At 38.6% G+C, this 19426-nt stretch overlaps 1 protein-coding gene across 1 annotated transcript in view; it reads right to left on the minus strand.

Moving 5' to 3' along the window:
- dpm1 (dolichyl-phosphate mannosyltransferase subunit 1, catalytic) overlaps positions 1–19426 on the minus strand; it is a 73600-nt gene that overhangs the window by 50055 nt on the left and 4119 nt on the right. Inside the window, exon 2 of the mRNA XM_048608577.1 lies at positions 5131–5230. Coding sequence (XP_048464534.1) covers positions 5131–5230 — 100 coding nt within the window. The remainder of the gene's footprint in view (positions 1–5130; positions 5231–19426) is intronic.

The following is a 19426-nucleotide window of genomic DNA, read 5'->3' on the forward strand; positions in this document are numbered from 1 at the left end:
TCTGATTTTATCCTCAACTCCATGTACATTACGATATCCTAGCAACCTTTCTCCTCTTTACTCAAAAACACTGTTCCGAGATTATGGTGCAGTTTTGCACATCTCATATGCAGACCATCAAGGTCAAAAGAAGAAAACACAAAGAAAAAGAGCATTGTTTTCTCCCTTTTACAAATCCCTGTTTAAGATTAAGTACTCCCATGTCAGGAATGACTTAAGCTAGATACTATTAAGAGAATTTTGTATATTCCTCCTGCAATGCACCTTAATCACAAACTGAAAAAAGTCAACCCACTAATTAGGTACTTGTGTAGGCTTTACGCTCAGAAAGGATTAATCAAACATCAAAGGATATCCTTATTGTTGCATGTAAAACAAAAGAGCTGTGGATGCTGGAAATCAGAAACAAAAACAGAAATTGCTGGAAAAGCTCAGCAGCATCTGTGGAGAAAAATCAGAGTTAACATTACGGGTCGAGTGACACTTCCTCACTTGTGTGTTCAGTTCTGGCCTCCATATTATGGGAAGGATATTATTAAGCTGGAGAGGGTTCAGAAGAGATTTACTAGGATGTTGTCAGGACTGCAGGTTTGAGTTATAAGGAGAGGCTGGATAGGCTGGGATGTTTTTCACTGGAACAGAGGAGATTGAGAGTATATATATGGTGAATGGCAGGTGGCGTTTCTCCAGAGTGGGGATTTTAAGACTAGAGGACATATTTTTAAGGTGAGAGGAGAAAGATTTAAAAAAGACATGAGGGGCAATTTTTTTTTTTAAAACACAGTGTGGTCCATGTGTGGAATGAACTTCCAGAGGAAGTGGTGGGTGAGGGTACAGTTACAAGACAAGACATTTAGATAAGTACATGAATAAGAAATGTTCGGAGCGATATGGGCCAAGCACAAGCAAGTGGGACTAGTTTAGTTTGGGATTACGGCATGGACTGGTTGGACCAAAGGGTCTGCTTCTGTGCTGTATGACTCTACGACTCTATTAGTCTAATACAGCTCTTTCAAAACAGTGCTTTAGTACCCAGCAAAGGACAGACAAGAAACAAATAAAGGAAAGAGAAAAAAAGAGAGCATAAATGCAAGTTAGCGCAGAACATATTGAAGAAAACATATGGAAGAAAAAGGATTAGCAAGGATTTTTGACAGCCCAATACAGGTGAGGACGGGAGACTTTATGGTGGAGATCAAGGAAATGGTGGAGAAATTAAACGGTTACTTTGTTACTGACTGCACAGAAGACAACATAGAAATTTTCTCATGAACACGAGGCAGCCAAAGGAGTTGTTTAACTGAAGACCTAAGATAAATCTTCTGGACCATATTAACTTCATCCCAGAGTGTTAAAGGAAGTAGCAATTGAGATAGTGGATGCATTAGTGATTATCTTTCATAATTATACAAATTCACGAAAAGTTCCTGATGATTGCAAAGTAACAAGTATATCGTTACTATTTAATAAGGGAGGAAGAAGGAAAGTAAAGAACTACAGACCTATTAGCTTGACATCAGTAATAGGGAAAGTTTTAGAATTCATTTTAGAATGGCACAACTGGGCAGAACCAACATGGATTTCTGAAAGGGAAATCATGTTTGACAAACTTGGAGTTTTTTTTTAAAAGAAGATGTTATCTGTAGCATAGACTGAGGAGAATCAGTGGATTTGTGTATTTAGATTTTCAGAAGACATGATAAAATATCACACAAGGTTAGAAAATAAAACTACAGCACACAGATTTGGGGAAATATAAATGAGCATTCAGTCACTGAATACAAAAGACAGTAGAAATAAACAGATCATTCTCAACATGGCAGGCTGCTACTAGTGGGGTACTACAAAGGTCAGTGCTAGGTTCATGACAGTTCACAATCTACATAAATGATATGGAAATGGGGACCAACTGTAATATTTCCAAATTTGCTGATGGCACTAAACAGGGTGGTAACACAGGTTGTAAGGAGGGCGAAAAGAGGTTTTGAGAGAACTTGAGCAGGCTAAGTGAATGGGCTAGAACAATGATCTCCAACATTTTAAGCACAAGATCACTGTTTGAATTTAAGTGCAACATAAATCTACCCAGAAGGAAATACCGAATAAATGGTTTCTTTTTCATGCTACATAATCTAAAACCATAATTATTCATTTTGTCCTCTGTTCACCAAGTCTCAATGTGACACCTGTGACTGCACTTAATCTGCCAGTGCCTTAAAGTGTGGTTTGTAGTTTGAGGCTGCTAGTGGTATACAGTCCATCAAATGGGCATCTGAGGAGGTTGCAATATTTGGATTTGATTATCTTCTTTTGAAAAACGCTGTCTCACAGGAGGTATGTGAAATCAAAGTTAGCTTTCACTTTAAAATTAAAAGGTTGACCGGAGTGGGTATTTCTCTCTGTTTACAAATTCTCAAAAATCACTGTCCCTTGATCTGGCTTTCAGCTCAATATCATTCTGCACAGCAATTATCTCGATATCAACTCCACAGCTTTATAAATCATAAATGTGATGGAATTTGGTAGCCAACCACCACGGTCTACTTGAAGGAATGGATTTGAAACAAACAGGATAATTTGTTCGATCACATCTAATTCCTGAACTCACCTGTTAGCAAAGGAATTTGACTTCCTCAGGTGTGGGCGATATTTTCTGGAGCATTTCAGACAGTTCCAGGAGTATAGGAATTGCCTATCAGAAAATTCAATTTCCCAAACAATTTCGTCAAAGCATGCTAAAATGGGGATTCTACAGGGTCCCCATGTGCATCTCCCATCTAAAATGGAACAACAAGTCTGAACATTTTCCCCCTAGTATTTTCCCCAGACTCAATGTTCCAGCAATTTTTCTTTTTAATTTGGAGGATCACAGACTCAGTTTCAATTTGAAGGCATTCACAGCACTGATCACATTGCTGTCTTTGCTTTTTTTTCCCCTGTACATCATAAGGTCAAAGCTGAATGAACTGAATTGTGTCTGTAAGAAACCCGAAGTCGAGCAACCATGCATCATCTGATAGCTCACTGTACACTTCATTCCTCAATTTTAAAAAAAGTAACAATTTCTTGCATTAGGACTAAAAATCTTTGCAGGACCATTCCTCAATGTCACCACCTCAGCATGAAGAACTAGTTCACCGAAGGTAGCATCTAGTTCATCTAGTAAAAATGTAAACAAACAGCACTGAAGGGTACAGCTTAACAGAAAAACTTATGCATGGTGGCTTTCTGATGCAAGAGCCTCCCTTGCCCTCAAGAGTTTGGAAAGTGCTAGTTGAGGAGGCTTCATGAATTGCTGAAGTACATCTTGCAGATGGTACATGTCACTACTATATCACTGGTGGTATAGAGGATGAATGCTCAAGGTGGCAGATCAAAACCACTTGTGGGTGTGAACAATACAGCGAGAAACCCTTGGATCTCTGGAAGGGTGGTGGTATCTCTCTCTCTCTATTCAGAGAAATAACTGACGGCAAAGAAAGCCAGCTGTTTTCTCCTACCAGCTCCTCGGATTCTCCTTCAAAAAAGTGAAAGAGCCTGAAAGAAAGGCTCAGAGAACTAGAAGGACTTGGGAAACAAAAGGAACACCTTCAACAAATCCTGAGGACAGGTCCCAATGAACTATTTCTCCACTAATTTTTCTCTCCATCCATAAAATCAACAGGTCAATGTTGTTTACCTGTGGTTAGAATCTTGTTAAGTTCAGAAAGCTGGTCTGTGGTTTCTGTTAACCTGAGTCTATCAAATAGGTAAATTGGAAACTCAGTATATTCTGATAACATTTTAATTTTTGTGACGACTTCAGGAATAGTGGGGCTTGATTTCCAGCATCATACCACAGCGGAAATAACAGCTGTGTGCTGGATTGTATTAAGCTGCTAGAGTGTTGTTGAAGATGCTCTCAGTTAGCCAAGGGGACAATATTCCATCACACTCCCAACTTATACCTTATAGGACTTTGTGTACTCACAAAAAAACACAGAAGGTTTGCATGCAGGAACAGTAATTAGTTAGGAAGTCAAATGGCATGTTTGCCTTTATTACGAGAAAATTGATGCACAAGAATACGTAGCATTGACACATTTGTATACAGCTTTGGGGAGACCACAACTAGAGCACTGTGCATGGCTTTGGTCTCCATACTTAAGAATAAATATACTTGCCTTGAAGGCAGTGCAGTGAAGGTTTACTAAATTAGTTCCTGGAATGAGAGGGCTCTCACATGACTGGAGGCTGAGCAAAGTAGCCTATATTCTCTGAAATTTAGAAGAACAAAATGTGATCTCATTGAGCAGCAGCAGAATCAGCACACAGGAAATCAGCCAATCCAAGGCATGGAGTTAGTATGCTTTGAAAACCTCTACTATTGGTCTGCAATAGTATTTATTCCAACACCTTCCAGGATTAAGTAAAGAGGCCCACATGACAACATTTTTCTACCTTCTTTGTATTTTTAGCTATCAGGTCCAGGTGCAACTTCCCCTTTCTACAAAATACATTATAGAATTCAGGATAATTTTAGGTGAACATGTCTGAGAGTTAGAAGAAATTTTTTTACATTGAACTGAAGCATGGGTAAAGCTGCAATTTTGTGCAGTGAATGATAAAGTAGTTGATTCTCTCAAAAGAGAACTAAGTATGTTGTGATTGTGAAATAGTTTAAATCTAGGACAAAATGACAATAGGAACGGTTTCTTAGGATGACAAATTCAGAAGGAACTACAGATAGGGACTAACTACTGTATCACAAAAACACCAGATGGAACTACCGTAGCTTGATAACCTTGAATAGCTAAGTGGCCTAGCCTCATTCCTTACATTCTTATGTTCTTACTGCCACAGTATAGCATTTCTATTTCCCATAAGAGCTATCCTCATGGCCTCTCTAAGTGAAACTGCCAGTGAGTGTCAAATTATGGGGTGTTCTGTTCTACCAACTTTGGCCACAAACTCAGTTCCCTTGGAATCTTCAGCAGTTGGCACAGAGAGATCATGTTTTATTCTTCTTTGCATTGATTTCAAGAGAGTCCCAGGGATAAAAGGATTACACCACCCAACAGACCACCCAGTTCCTTGAAGAAAAAGACTGAGCATATATAGTTACTACACAGATACTGCCCAAATACTTACAATTTTATCAGATCCGTAAATCATTTCCAACTGTTTGGCAACCTCAAGTGTCCCATCGGGACTTCCATCATCAATCACTATAATTTCATAATCAAATCCACTGCAAACAAGAACAGAAGACATCATTGAAATGCAAAGCTTTACATGGCAAAACAATCAAATTTTAATCAAACAAAAATGGGCTTTTCAGTTGCAAAAAACTGGCGGGTTTATGACATGATGGCCTCGCTGTAGTTTTAAATTGAGGCTGAGCAGGATGGCTACAGTTGTTTCCCACCAGACTGAACCAATCAGAGCACACTAATGGCAGAACAGTCTAAAGTAATATTTATTTTTCTGTCTTTGATTTGTAAGGCCAGGTGCAACAAGAATGCTCTACGGCGCCCACAAAGATAGTTTTGGCCATACTTGCCCTGGGCCACCTTTGAAAGAAGATCCACCTTTTTCTAAATTGCTAAAATAGCTCTTTCAACACTTCTACTGCAGCTGATGAATCTTCAGCTTTCCCCACCACCCCAAAACCTGCTTCAAAGTGCCTTATGAGTGGTTTCAAAAAAAAAAATGAACTCACGTTCATTGTGAATTTATGAAACTCTATTTTGAAAAGAAACTTTCCAATGCTGAAAATTATATGAATTTTTCATAACATCACATAAACTCAACATTCAGGCAGAAAGATCACCTGGTCCATCAAGCCCAGCCCATTCAGACAATATGCGGATATTTCACTTTTTAAAATTCATTCATGGTATATGAGCAATGCGAACTGAACCAGCATTTATCAGCCATCTCTAATTACCATGAGAAGGCAGCAGTCACCTAACTCGAACTGCTGCAAACCTTGAGGTGGAGGTGTTGATAGAGAGGGAGTTTTAAGAATTTTGCCCAGTGGCGATGAAGGTGCAGTAATGCAGTTCCAAATCAAGACGGTTTGGAGGTGACATTTCAGGTGAACGTTTAGTATTTTGTTTTATTCATTCAAAGAATGTTGCTGGCTAGGCCAGTATTTATTACCCATCCCAAGTTCAGAGTCAACCATGTTGCTGTGGATCTGGAGTCAAATGTAGGCCAGACCAAGTAAGGATGGCAGTTTCCTTCCCTAAAAGACATTTGGTTCACTAATGGGTTTTTCCTGACAATCAATAGTGGATTTATGGTCATCATTAGACTCATAATTCCAGATATTTATTGAATTCAAATTCCACCATCTGCAGTGGTGAGATTTGAACCCAGGTTCCCAGTACATTACCTGGGTCTCTGGATTAACAGTATAGTGATAATACCACTAGGCCATTGCCTCCCCTAGTTGGTGGTGGTCGTGATGTTCCTCTGTACCTGCTGCCCTGGTCCTTCGAAGTGGTAAAGTCATGGATTTGGAAGATACTGTGGGTGTAGTCTTGGTGGGTTGCTTTAGTGTATATTGTAAATGATACACACTACAGCTGTTGTGAATAGGTGGTCGACAGAGTAAGAGTCAAACAAACTGCTTTCACGCATCCAAGCAAGTGGAGAGTATTCCATCACACTCTTGACTTTTGCCTTATAGATGGTTGCCAAGTCATGGGGAGTCAGGAGGTAGCTTACTCAACACAGAATCCCTAGCCTTGCCCTGCTCTTGTAGCAACAGTACTGACTGGTCCAGTATGGCTGGTTTAGTTCAGTTTTGTGCCAGTGGTAACCCCAAGATGTCGAGAATGACAGATTCAGCGATGTTAATACCATTGATCATCATAGTTGATGGTTAGATTCTCCACTGTTGGAGATGGTCATTGTCCTGCACTTTTGTGGCCTAAATGTTACTTGCCACTCATCAGCCCAAGTTTGGATGTTGTTCAGGTTGTGCTGCATATGAATATTGGCAGCTTCAGTATCTCAGAAATAATGAATGGAGCTGAAGATAGTGCAAACAACAACAAACAGACTCCTTTCTAATTTATGAGTGAAAGGAGGTCATTGATGAAACCACTGAAGATGATGTTTGAACCTAGGTCACTAGGTGAGGAACTCATACAATGATTTCCTTGGATTGAGATGACTGACCCCCAACTACCAAAAGCATTTTCCTTTGGACTAGCTATGATTCCAATCTGGAGAGATACAACTGAGTGGCTTATTAGTCCACTTCATAGTTGACAACAATGCTGAGAGGCTGGGATCACATGTAGGTCAGACTAGGTAAAGATAGCTCATTTGTTACCTGAAGGACATTAGCAAATCTGATGAGTTTTTACAACAATTGACAATGGTTTCATGGTTGCCACAGACTAAATTTTATCAACTAAATTGAAATTTCCCATCTGCCACCGTGAAATTCTAACATACGTCCCCAGAACAATAGCCTAGAGCTCTGCATTACAATCCCAGTGACATTACCACTATGCCGTCAGCTCCCCGCCACTCTAGTCATATAATCATCCGGGAGATGAAATAAGCTCGAGCTCAATTTCAGAAAAATTCCTCTTCAATTCCCCTAGGCCATCAAGCAAAGCTGCAGAAAATCAATATAGCTTACAATGCCCATTATTCTCATCAATCTATATCTGAAAATGGTCTCCTTTATCAGGAGCTTTTCTATTTAAATGGGAGTTCAGAGAATTCATACTTATCATATACTCTGGAAAACTATCCTAGAGGACTATCACTGTGGGAAAAAGACATCCTTCAAACTACTTGTTTACATGTTCTTTACATATCATAGAAACCCTGCAGTGTGGAAACAGGCTCTTTGGCCCAACAAATCCATACCGACCCTCCAAACAGCATCCCACCCAGACACATCCCACTACCCTTTCCGTGCAATTCTGCATTTTCCATGGCTAACACACCTAATCTACACATCCCTGAACACTATGGGCAATTTAGCATGGCCAATCCACCTAGCCTGCACATCTTTGGACTGTGGGAGGAAACACACGCAGATATGTGGAAAATGTGCAAACTTGACACACACAGTTGCCTGAGGGACACAGATAGTTCCAAAGTTTCCTCCCATCCCAGTGTAACTCCCCATGACCAATTTTCTTCTATAAAGATAGCCCCAGCTCAAGACTGGGTATCATGTTAGTTGCTCTCGTTTATACTTTATCTACAGGCTCAACACTGTTATTGGCCCATGGATAAAAGATGAACATGCTACTCCAACTGCTAGTCTAACAAAGCCTTGTACAAACTCAGTAATGATAAAGCTATTGTGTATTGTTCAAGCCATTCAACTCAAAACAACATTTTATTTCCCAATGGCTCATCATACTGATCCAAATTTTGCAGTCAGTCGTGTGCACCACTGTGCTTGGGGAAAAAGAAACTTCCCACAAAGATCCATCAAGCCTTATGGCACGTTTTCACCGTTTTAGAATGGTCATTTAAAATCGGATACCAGGTAAAGGTGATGGCTTGGTCTACAGCAGCATGTTGTCAGCAAGCAGGGTGAGCAGCCAGTCATATCGAAGTGTTCTTTCACACAGTTAATCAGCAAATTAAAAGCAAATGAAATCCTCCATTTTTATTTAAATGTTCAGATAGTAAAATAAATGCATAACTGTTTAAAGAAAAAGTAAAATAAAGATAAACTTTATTTTTTTTAAATAACTGTGGAAAAAATTGGTATTCCAGAAATCTGAATTAGCTTTTCACGACCAGTGTTTAGTAATAACAATAAAGTTAGCAGATCATTAAAAACCCACTTACACCACTTCCAAAAATTAATTTTTTCAAGGGTTTTTACAGTGAAACTAATAGCTTTTAAATGGAGCACTTCCCCATTTCATGATTGCAAGGAAGACTGCACATTGTGGGAATCTTTACATCATACCCCAAGGAGGAATACAGACAGCAGCTTCTGAACTTTAACATTACTTTGCGCATCCTCAGATTCCCAAAGTTGCTGTCAGTTTCAATGATATAACAGCAGTGTCAATACAACAGCAAAATCCATGTCATTTCTATGGATCTTCAACAATGTATAAGCTATGACCTCAAGTTGACTCTCCGGTTTTATAATTTTTAAGCAGGTACTGCTGCACATGCCTTGGGAATCTCAGACACAGATGTATAACATTGTACTTGTCCACACTGAAGAACATCTGTCATAATTGGGCCTATTCTCTCACTTTATCTAAATTAGCTTATTTATCTATCTAAAATCCCAGGTCTTGCGCATATTATTGTATCATCTGCAAATGAGTGGATGATTTCATTCATGTGCTTATCAAAATATTAACAAAGATTATAAATAACAAGGACCACAATAAAAATTCTTCTAGAAATCTGTTCTTGATCTGGTCTTTGTAGATCTATTTCCATTGATAACTGCATGCAAGTTTGGTGCCATTTGAGAAAGAATGTTATGGCAATGGAGGAAGTGCAAGAAAGAATTCTAGATTGATTCCTATAATGGCAGGACTGGGCTATGAAGAAAGATTGGATCGGTTCAGACTATATTCACTGGATATTAGAAGAATGAGGGAGGGAATCTCATAGAAACCTATAAAATTCTAACAGGACCAGAGAGGTTAAATGCAGGAAGGACGGTTCCGATGACTGGCGAGGCCGGGGGTCACAGTTTAAGGATATGGGGTATGCCACTTAGGACTGAGATGAGGAGAGAGTTCTTCACCCAGAGAGTGGTGAGCCCGTGGAATTCTCTGCCATAGAAAACAGTTGAGAGCAAAACATTGAATGCTTTCAAGGAAGAGTTAGATTTATTTTTGATAAGCACATGAATGAAATCATCCACTCATCTGCAGATGATACAATAATATGCGCAAGGCCTGGGATTTTTAAGGGCTAAAGGGTATGAGGAAAAAGCAGGAACAGGGTACTGAGTTGGATGATCAGCCATGATCATACTGAATGGCACTGCAGACTTGATGGGCTGAATGCCCTACTCCTGCTCCTATTTTGTATGTTTCAATTTTCTTTTTTGACATAATATCTGACCACCAATTCCAATCAGGAGAATGACAGAATACTCACCACTTGCATCGATAGATACAGTCACCACAAAGCATTGAAGAAATCATGTGGTCAAGCAACCATGGGTTCAAAATTGAACATTCCAAATTGACCCATAGACAGAGAAATCAGGCCTGACAGAAAATTGGCCAAACTAAATTACCAGCATCCATCAGCTATCGGCTACAGAGAACAGTGCAAACTAAGGTCACAGAAGTCATAAAGGTTCAGGGAACCAGTTACAACCAGCCTGTGGGTTGTGTATTGGAGAAGTGTCAGACAGACTTTCTGGCACCTTGACTTCCAGCAACTGAACTGAAATTCACCCAAGATCGGTAGACAGCATCTTCCAAACACATAACCACTTCCATCTTAAAGGAAAAAAAAAGTCAGACACATGAGAATATATCACCACTTGCAAGTTTCCCTCCAAGCCACTCACCATCCTGGCTTGGAAATATATTGCCATTCTTTCACTGGGCCAAAATCCTGGAATTCCCTCCCTAAAGGCATTGTGGGTTAACCTACAGCACAAGGACTGCAGTTGTGCAAGAAGGCAGCTCACCACCATCTTTTCAAGGACAACAAAGGACAGGCAATAAATGCTGACCAGCCAGCAATGCACCATCCCACGAGTGAACAGAAAACTGCCTAAGGACGTGAACTTTACGTGTCCCCGACATGGCAATGAAGGTGTTGACATGACCTCATTGGATGCTTTCAACCCTACTCATATCCCTATTGGCCAAAAGGCCACAGAACATTCAGAAAGGTCCGGGGCAAGGGAATAAACACACATCTCGAAGTTACCCCCTCAGGGAAGACGATGTGGCAACCCAAGAGAAGATCCATCCTGATCTGAGAGACTCATCTTCATGGAAGAGATCCACTCAACACTAGAGAAGAAGGAGATTCCAACAGCCCAACTCCAATACAAGGATCGTTGTGGGCAATATCCTCAAACAGATAGAGCTAGACAGATAGACAATATTGTGGGAATTTGGGTAAGGCTCACATGGTGTTTTTACTAAGGTATATTTTGTTAGTAAAATCGAATAGAACTGCACACTCAATTCTATATCCCTTTGACTGCCTCACCGACGAGAGCATTTGCTTTTAATATAAAAACTGGTCAAAGTGTCCAAAGCCTGGACAACACAAGAAATCAACACCATGGAGAACAGCTTCAATTAGAATCTCTGCCACTGCAATTATTGGTCTGCTCCATCACCATAATACCAGAGCTTCAATAACTGTTTGTACAATAGGGGCAGGAATTCCCTGCCTTTACTTTGGCCATTCTCAGTCACCTGCCACAACTGTAATAAAAGGGCAAAACATCATGGGAACACTATCTTCTCCAAATCATGGAACATGATGATTTGAACACACAATACTGGTTATTACTGGGTCAATATCCTATAATTCCTTTTCTTACAAGATCAGAGCAACACTATTCCCCAAGGACTACCATGGCTCATGATTACTTCCTCAAAAAAAAAACCCAATCAGGTTAGAGAAGCATGATCACAATTTTTCAGAACTGTGCCAAGATTCCAACCCACCGTTTCCTAGTGGGCTATATGTAGCAAGCATAACATTTCCTTTCAACATCTATTTTTCAAACAACAATGACAATCAGCTAACCTGCAATTCAAAGTCTTTCAAACTTCAAAAACAGTTATGAATTACTGGCTCACATTATACTCAACATTTTCTTTTAGCACCCCAAAATAAACACCATGTCCTTCAAGCCAATTAGCCTTGAATGTCTTAATTATGGCCAAAACCATTCTTAAACTTATCGCATTACTTCTCACCATAAGTCACAATATAGCACTATCTGTAAAAATGAAAATATGGCACATTAACAGTCAGCATTTTAACTATACCTTACCTTGCTAAAATTCAAACAACCAACCCATGGGTTTCTTAATCATTTTCTGTTGCCAACAGAATTAACAGGTTTACCATTGCCACAGGTTCTACTACAGATGTTAAGATTCAAATATTTACCAGGTGCAACATAACGTAACGACTACTATCCTGCCTCTTTGTTGAAGCTACAAGATCTTTACAAATACAACTTCATTCTTCCTTTTGGTCCTCTCCATTTTTATCACAACAATGTGAACTTTTTCAGCTCTACTTTAGAATTATCATTGGGATCCAACCATGAGAGATATTCAAATCTAACTCCCCCAGCTAAACATATGTTTTAAATATTATATTTCATATAGAAGCATTTAGATACTTCCTTGCATCCCAAACATGGATTCCCTTATATAAATTGCCTTGTTTCCTATGTTTCGAACTAGGTAGGACTTGTTTACAAACACTTTGGTCAGACTTCCAAAACACACTATTTAATTAGGCTGAATAAAACGCTTGGAAATAATTTGCACTGTGTAAAATATCTTCTCCCACCATGTCCCATGCTAGATACTTTCCATCTTAGTTTCTTTATTTCCCTCTTAAGATATTTGCTGCACAGATCCATGCTCAGTTCTCCCATTATTCCCATAAGCCTAATTTCTATACATGAGCAACAGAGATCAGGAGTCAATGCCACAACTTTCATCCTTGGTGGTTGCACTTCATGTGTCCCTTCAGCCTCTCATGACAACGGAAGTCTCTCTTTTGCATCTCAGTGGGACATCAACTAGCTTGAAATGGCCAATACCTCATTGACTATCCTAATTTGTAAATCAATTACTGCTTATAAGTTGATTTTGAAGTGCTACCTTTTGCTGCTTCTTTTCAAAATTTAACATAAAGAGCAACTCAGTGCTTGATTCAATCCAAGTGTTAGCTTTGTTGATCTAGTATCACTCATGCCTCAGATTCAAGATTCATTTTGGACTTTGGCATGTATTCTAAATTTAGACTCCAGTGGAGTACTGAGTGAATGTAACATTGTTGCAAGTGCTATCTTTCAGAGGAGGTACTAAATCAAGGCTCTCCAGGTTCTGATGTGTATGGAATAGCAACTCTTCGAAAAGCAGGGACTTCTCTTCGTATCCCAGACAACAATATTCCCTTAAACAACTTTATCAAACATGGATTACTCAGTCATTCATTGATTTGTTGTTTGTTAGATATTGGCTATGGACAAATTGGGTTGTGAATTTTCCAACCTAACATGTCCGTTTAAAAAAAACATTGGCCATACTGCATTTGGATTGTCCTGAATACATGATGAAATTCAAGGTCTTTCTTTTAACTTAGTATAGATTATAAATAAGAGAAGTCTGAATCAAGCTCAGGAACTTTTCTGTTATACAAATTTCAATTACGAAACTTCACCACCGCAGAAACAGTGTGTAAATGCAACAATGACGTTGCTGAGCCTTATAAACATTAATGTCTGGGATTAATTAACCTCTGTAGAAGTTCCTTCCGGGGGGTTGGGGGTTTGTGGGCAGGCAGTTATCACAACCAATTTTTGTGTTCCTCAGCTGGAAGGAGGGCGGGAAGCAGAAACATAATACAGCTGCTAATCCTAATTGCCCTATTGAAAAGTACATGTGCATGTATCAGCATTTTGGCTGCAGTATTCTTCAGTTTCACAGTGCAATAGCCTGTTGACACTTAGTTTCAGTTTACATACAAACAATGGTTATTTGGTTTTTGATGCCTTTGAAACTGTACTCCATCATCATTTTACAGATAGTCGTAAATTTTAAGAAAATCTGTAAAGATTTCTGAAAGCAAAAACATAATATTAGATTAATGCTAAATAGTGATTCTCACACCTAATGCTTTAGGCCTATGTTTAATTCTCCTTTCTACCTTCAGCTACATTATATAGTCTCAGAGTTACATGTTTACCAAATCCACAGGAAACTAAACAATTAGGTTCAAACACAACTGAGATTAACACCCTATCCAGTTTATTTAAAAAAAAACCATTCCTCCTATAGATTTCCTTCCTTCATTTTAGGACCCACATTTTCTGTCTGAAATGGCAGGCAGTCAAGTTACTCTCAGAGCTTAGTCAATCTTGCCCTGTAACTAAAGGCTGGAATGTTCAGAGTTACTGGGTTGCCTGCCCTCATTTTTTTTCTGCTTCACTGGATGAAGTGTGTATGCTCCACTCAAAGCCTCTACTAAAGGTAAGCTGTAGCCAATGCTCCTCTTGTGGGAATTATTACTTCCCTCATGGCTACATTCAAAGGCTAAACAGGCATTATAATTAAAGAGAAGGAATAATGTAATCTGTATAATTCTAACATTCAAATTTGAAATTGCTTCACAGCCTAAAATTTAAGTTATATTGGATTGGAACATTGTTTTAAGAAAACTGACATGACATTGCACCATATTGTGTGAGCATACTTCATACAGAGCTAGATCAAATACAGTGAAAGTCACAGTTAATTGACTTGTGCCACTTTGGGATGCATCATTTTGACCTGCGGACTCCACCAGTTTTACTGTCCAGAGCATACGGTCATTTCATTCCTCTGTGCAGTTCACTTTCATTACAAAAATAAGTAATTAATTCGGGGCAATTAAGTGGGCAATTAACAATGTAGCCAAAGAAATTTGGTACATCTGTCACTTTTCTGAAAGTAAAAGATATAATTTTAAAGCCTTCTGCCTTGGTCTTCAATGTTTCAGCTTTCAGAAAACACAGGCAGCAAAACTCTAATCTAATAACATTAACCCATAAGCTACAGTTTATGCTGTTGTTTTTGTTTTACACACCTTAGTACAAGTTGCTTTTCAAAATCCTGAATGCTACTCTGAAGACTCAGGAGGTAAAAAGAAATTTTGTTGGATTGGATTTTTTTCTAATGTGCTTAGCCCACGATGTAAGCATGATAGAACTAGCGGGGCTCATGCAAGGCAGTGATCTAACTGTTCATGTAACTAAATATGGTAGACTCCTGCTGTAACATGTTACTTGGGAGTCAGCCAAATGGTTTGTTATAACAATGTGCATCCTACAGGCAGGGTGGTTGAAAAAGAAATGGGCTCAGTTAAGGAAAATGGAGTAAATCCTATGTAGAATTGTATGGCAATGTTAAATATTTGTTTAGCTCATTACCATAGTTAATATTAACTATTTTCTGCCAGCCATATCAAATTGAAAAAGGTTTAAGCTGCAACTTTTCAGATTTTCATTCAGAAATGTAGACAATGGGGGCATGCACATACTTAGTTTTCTACATTGCATTACAAATATACAAGCCTGAGATATTGTATTTAGGTTCACAAATTAAAACATGCTGCACTCAGAGTCTTGCATTAAAAGAACGAGACACAAAAACACAAATTGAAAAGAAGTAAGAAATAGGAGTAGGAGTCAGCCATTCAGCCCCTTAAGCCTGCCCCACCTTTCAAACAGAATCATGGCTGATCTGCTCCAGGTCCTAAATTCTCTTTCCAGCCAGCTCAGCATAGCCATCAACTCTCTGATATTTAAAAAATCTAGCTCCCCTTTACGTATTTTCAGTGATCCATCTTCCAAAACTCTTTGGGGGATAGAACTCCAGATATTCACTATTCTCCAGGAGAAGAAAATCCTTTTCATTTCAGTTTTAAATGAGTTACAGAATATCGGAGCACTATGGTGCCCTACTTTGGGATTTCACTGCTAGTGGATACGTCGTCCCAACATCTATCCTGTACAGGCCCATCATTATCTTGTATGTTTCAATATTATCACCCCTTGTTGTTCTAAACTCTAATGAATAAAAGCCTAAATGTTTAGCCCTTCTTAATAAGTCAACCACTTCATCCCAGGAAAGAGACACTTTTGAACTGTCTCTAATGCTAGTATATCCTTTTTTTAAATACCATGCACAGTGCTCTAGGTGCAGCCTCACCAACATCCCGTACAGCGTAAGGAGGTAGCAAGAGCTGCGGATGCAGGAGTCAGAGTCAATACAGTGTGGAGCTGGAGGAACACAGCAGATCAGGCAGTATCAGAGCAGGAAAGTTGACGTTTCGGGTTTACACCATCCATCATCATCCTGATGAAGGGTGTAAACCCGAAACATCGACTTTCCTGCTCCGCTGCTGCTGCCTGGCCTGCTGTGTTCCTCCTGTACAGTGTAAAACGATTTCCTTATTTTTTAAACTTCAACCTCCTAGGAACAAAGGTCAAAATTCTGTTTGTCTTTTTAATTAACCGATGCACATGAGTACCAACCTTTTGCACTTGATGTGCAAGAACACTCAGATCCCTTTTTGTGCATTTAAATAACAGTCTGCCTTTTGATTCTTCTTACCAAAGCGCATGACCTCTCATTTTCCTAAAGTAAAGGCCATCTACCAAGTTTTTGTTCACTTACCTAACTTATCCAAACACCCCTGAAGATTCTTTATGACCTCACCACAACAAGCCCTGACACCTACTTTTGTACTGGCATCAATGTTGGATACACTACGTTCTGCCCCCTCCAAGTCATTAATATAGATAGTAGATCATTGAAACCCTAGGACCTGACTTCCGTCCAAGTTGCACAGCCGCTCCAGGGTCCACACATGCAGATCAACATTCCAATGCCATTCTCCCAGCATGGACTACCTGCCATGCACGGAACTCAAAGGTCTGTGGTTAACTGAGGTTGGCAAAGATAGTATCCAAAGAAAAACTAAGGAAGGCAAAATGGCAAAACAACAGGCCAGAAGGACATGAAATTTTTAGATTCATCCTTCTCATGGAGTCATTCTATTTGATCAGAATAAACTTTTGTTGATCATTATGAATTATCTGCTTAAATGTCTGCCACTGCTCATCCATTGACTTTGCCCTTAGTCTATTTTCCCAATCCACTTTAGACCATTCTTTCTTCATATCTCTGCAATCGTTCTTATTTAAAATGAGGACACTGGTCTGAGACCAGAGCTGCTCTCCCTCAAACTGAATTTTTTAAAACTCTACAATGATAAGTTTTAACAGATTTAACGAAATTATCTGTGGGAGAATGTTAACTAATCTGTCTGCAGATCCACACAATATAGGATAGATTCAGAACTATGCTATTAACAAGCATATATTCAGAAAACAAAGTGAAAATCTTGCTCAGATTATGTAAAATTTGTCAAATACCGCATTGGCTGCATTTTTCAGTAGGCATGTTTCATTGGCCACGAGCCTAATTCATTTAGACCAGTCAGAATTTCAGAATCTTGGCTCAAACTATCAATCAAGATCAAATTTCACTTATTGTACATTAATACAGTACGTGTTTGAACTTTGTCATTACATGATTTTTCAGATGCTGAATTCCAACTTTCGCTAAAAAGGCAGTAGCTTTATGAAATCAAGATTTAATATATCATAGTAACTTGTGTACATGAATAGGCAAAGTACAGTAATTACTGTACAACTGAATGTGGAAGGCAGGTATTCTATGCAAATTGTACAATGAGTAGCAATTAAATTTTCTAATTTATTCTATTTATGCCGTGGTGCCACACAGAATATTGATCTGTTGGCACAACATATCGCCTCAGGCTACAAGTCTTAAACTGCTTGTTGATTTACAATTCAAAATTAACTCTATAATCCTATCTCTGGAAACTATTTCCAGCATGCAAGCTGTTGCATTTATGCAAAGAAATGGAGATTGAGGAGGTGGCAAACCAGGTAAAGAATGAGACAGGTTTGAAGAGTAAAGTTATTATACCAACTCTCCACCCACAGGTATGTTCATGTCATTCTTTAGTAATTACAATGCTAAACCTCCTAATGAGCATCTCCACTATTTGAAAGCATCTTCCCATGCAATCTAGTAAAATCCTTAACAATTTGAAATGGTCTACTGAATCTCCACTTAGCCCTCTGCTCTTAGATTCTCTAGTTTCTCAACAGAACTGAAGTTTCTCACCCCCAGTATAATTCAAGTAAATTATTCTAATTTTATCACCCCAGAGGGGAGGTAAAGATTAAAGAATTAAAATATGTGCTTATATTTTTTTCATTAGAAAACCAACAGGATTAAGCTGCCTTAACCATTTGCATAACAAGTAACTTCCCAACTCTCAGTAACCAGTCAAAGAAAACCTGAGGTATATAACTGGTCTATATTCTGAAGTGGTTTAATATTCTCGATACAGTGGAATAATTGAATAATTCTATATGGAAATTAGACACCTAAGAGTTAACCAACTGAATCAGACAATTATTCTAATTTATTTCTATAAGTAACCAAACTCAGCTCCCTCAATTACCATAAGTGACTTTATCTTGTCATGCCTAGACTAACAGTTTACTCTGGATTAATGGCCCACATATAAGCAGATGATTCATAATGCTTGGAATACAAAAAAAAATTCCTTCTACTGACATTTATCATTTAATCTGTGCCTTATAATTTGAATTATTTGTCAATCCAAATTCAATTTATCCATGCAAATAGGACCGAATCAGTGAAATGCACTGCTTTATATGAATTCAATCTCATGACCAATATGAAGGAATCATCCGAGCACAGTGCACTGTCAAATAGAGAGCATTTGAGAAGATGGTTAGTTAGAAGTATACCGTCACCTCCTAAACAATGAAGTAAAATACAAAAGCAAATGGAGAAAGTTGCAGCTCAAATAATAACTCACTGATTGTATTAATCCATCTGCAGAACAAGAGGAGAATGATGATTTATTGCCAGCAACATACTTCAGCCAAAGGAACAGACTTGCACTTCAACTTGTCCTGAAGTCAAAGGCAAATTGATTCATCAAAAAAATTTAGAACTGACTGTGTTCTTAGATCACCGTTTCAAAAAACCATTGGTCTAAACTTACGGCAGATTCTCCCAGAAAGAGCAATAATAATAATAAAAAAAAAATCAATAAAATTCCTGAAATTATTTTTCATCATAAGCCTGAAAACAGCTTCACTGTTGGTGTACCGTTTACTTTTTACAAACTTCATTGATTAAAATTGCACAAGTAATAGGGAAATAAAACAAAATATAGTTATCATAACTGAGGATTAAAGAACATTGCTGCTAATGATGAAAGCAAGCCACACCTCTCCATGTTTTTGCAGCACTGTTGCTTTCTGTACCTTAAACAACAACAGAAGAAAAAAAAATTTCTCTCGACAGTTGATGCCTGCGGGATTCACACAGAAACGTGCCAAAGTTGATACTTTCAAGCTAACTTAAATAGCTGTGATCCTACCAGTGAATGTTGTTGTAATTCATGATATGAAACAAAACCACATGAAATGTTAGTGCAAAAGTGATTTCCATACACATGCTGTTTCAACATTTTCATTGGATATTCTACAGAAACAGATGAGGCATTTGGCTTGGGAGAACCTGAAAGTAGAATCATTGCAAATTGTTTTTTAGCATTGTAATTTCATTCCTGCAGCAGTTGA

The sequence above is a fragment of the Rhincodon typus genome, chromosome 19 (assembly GCF_021869965.1).
Source record: "Rhincodon typus isolate 14 chromosome 19, sRhiTyp1.1, whole genome shotgun sequence".
NCBI classification, from domain to species: Eukaryota; Metazoa; Chordata; class Chondrichthyes; order Orectolobiformes; family Rhincodontidae; genus Rhincodon; species Rhincodon typus.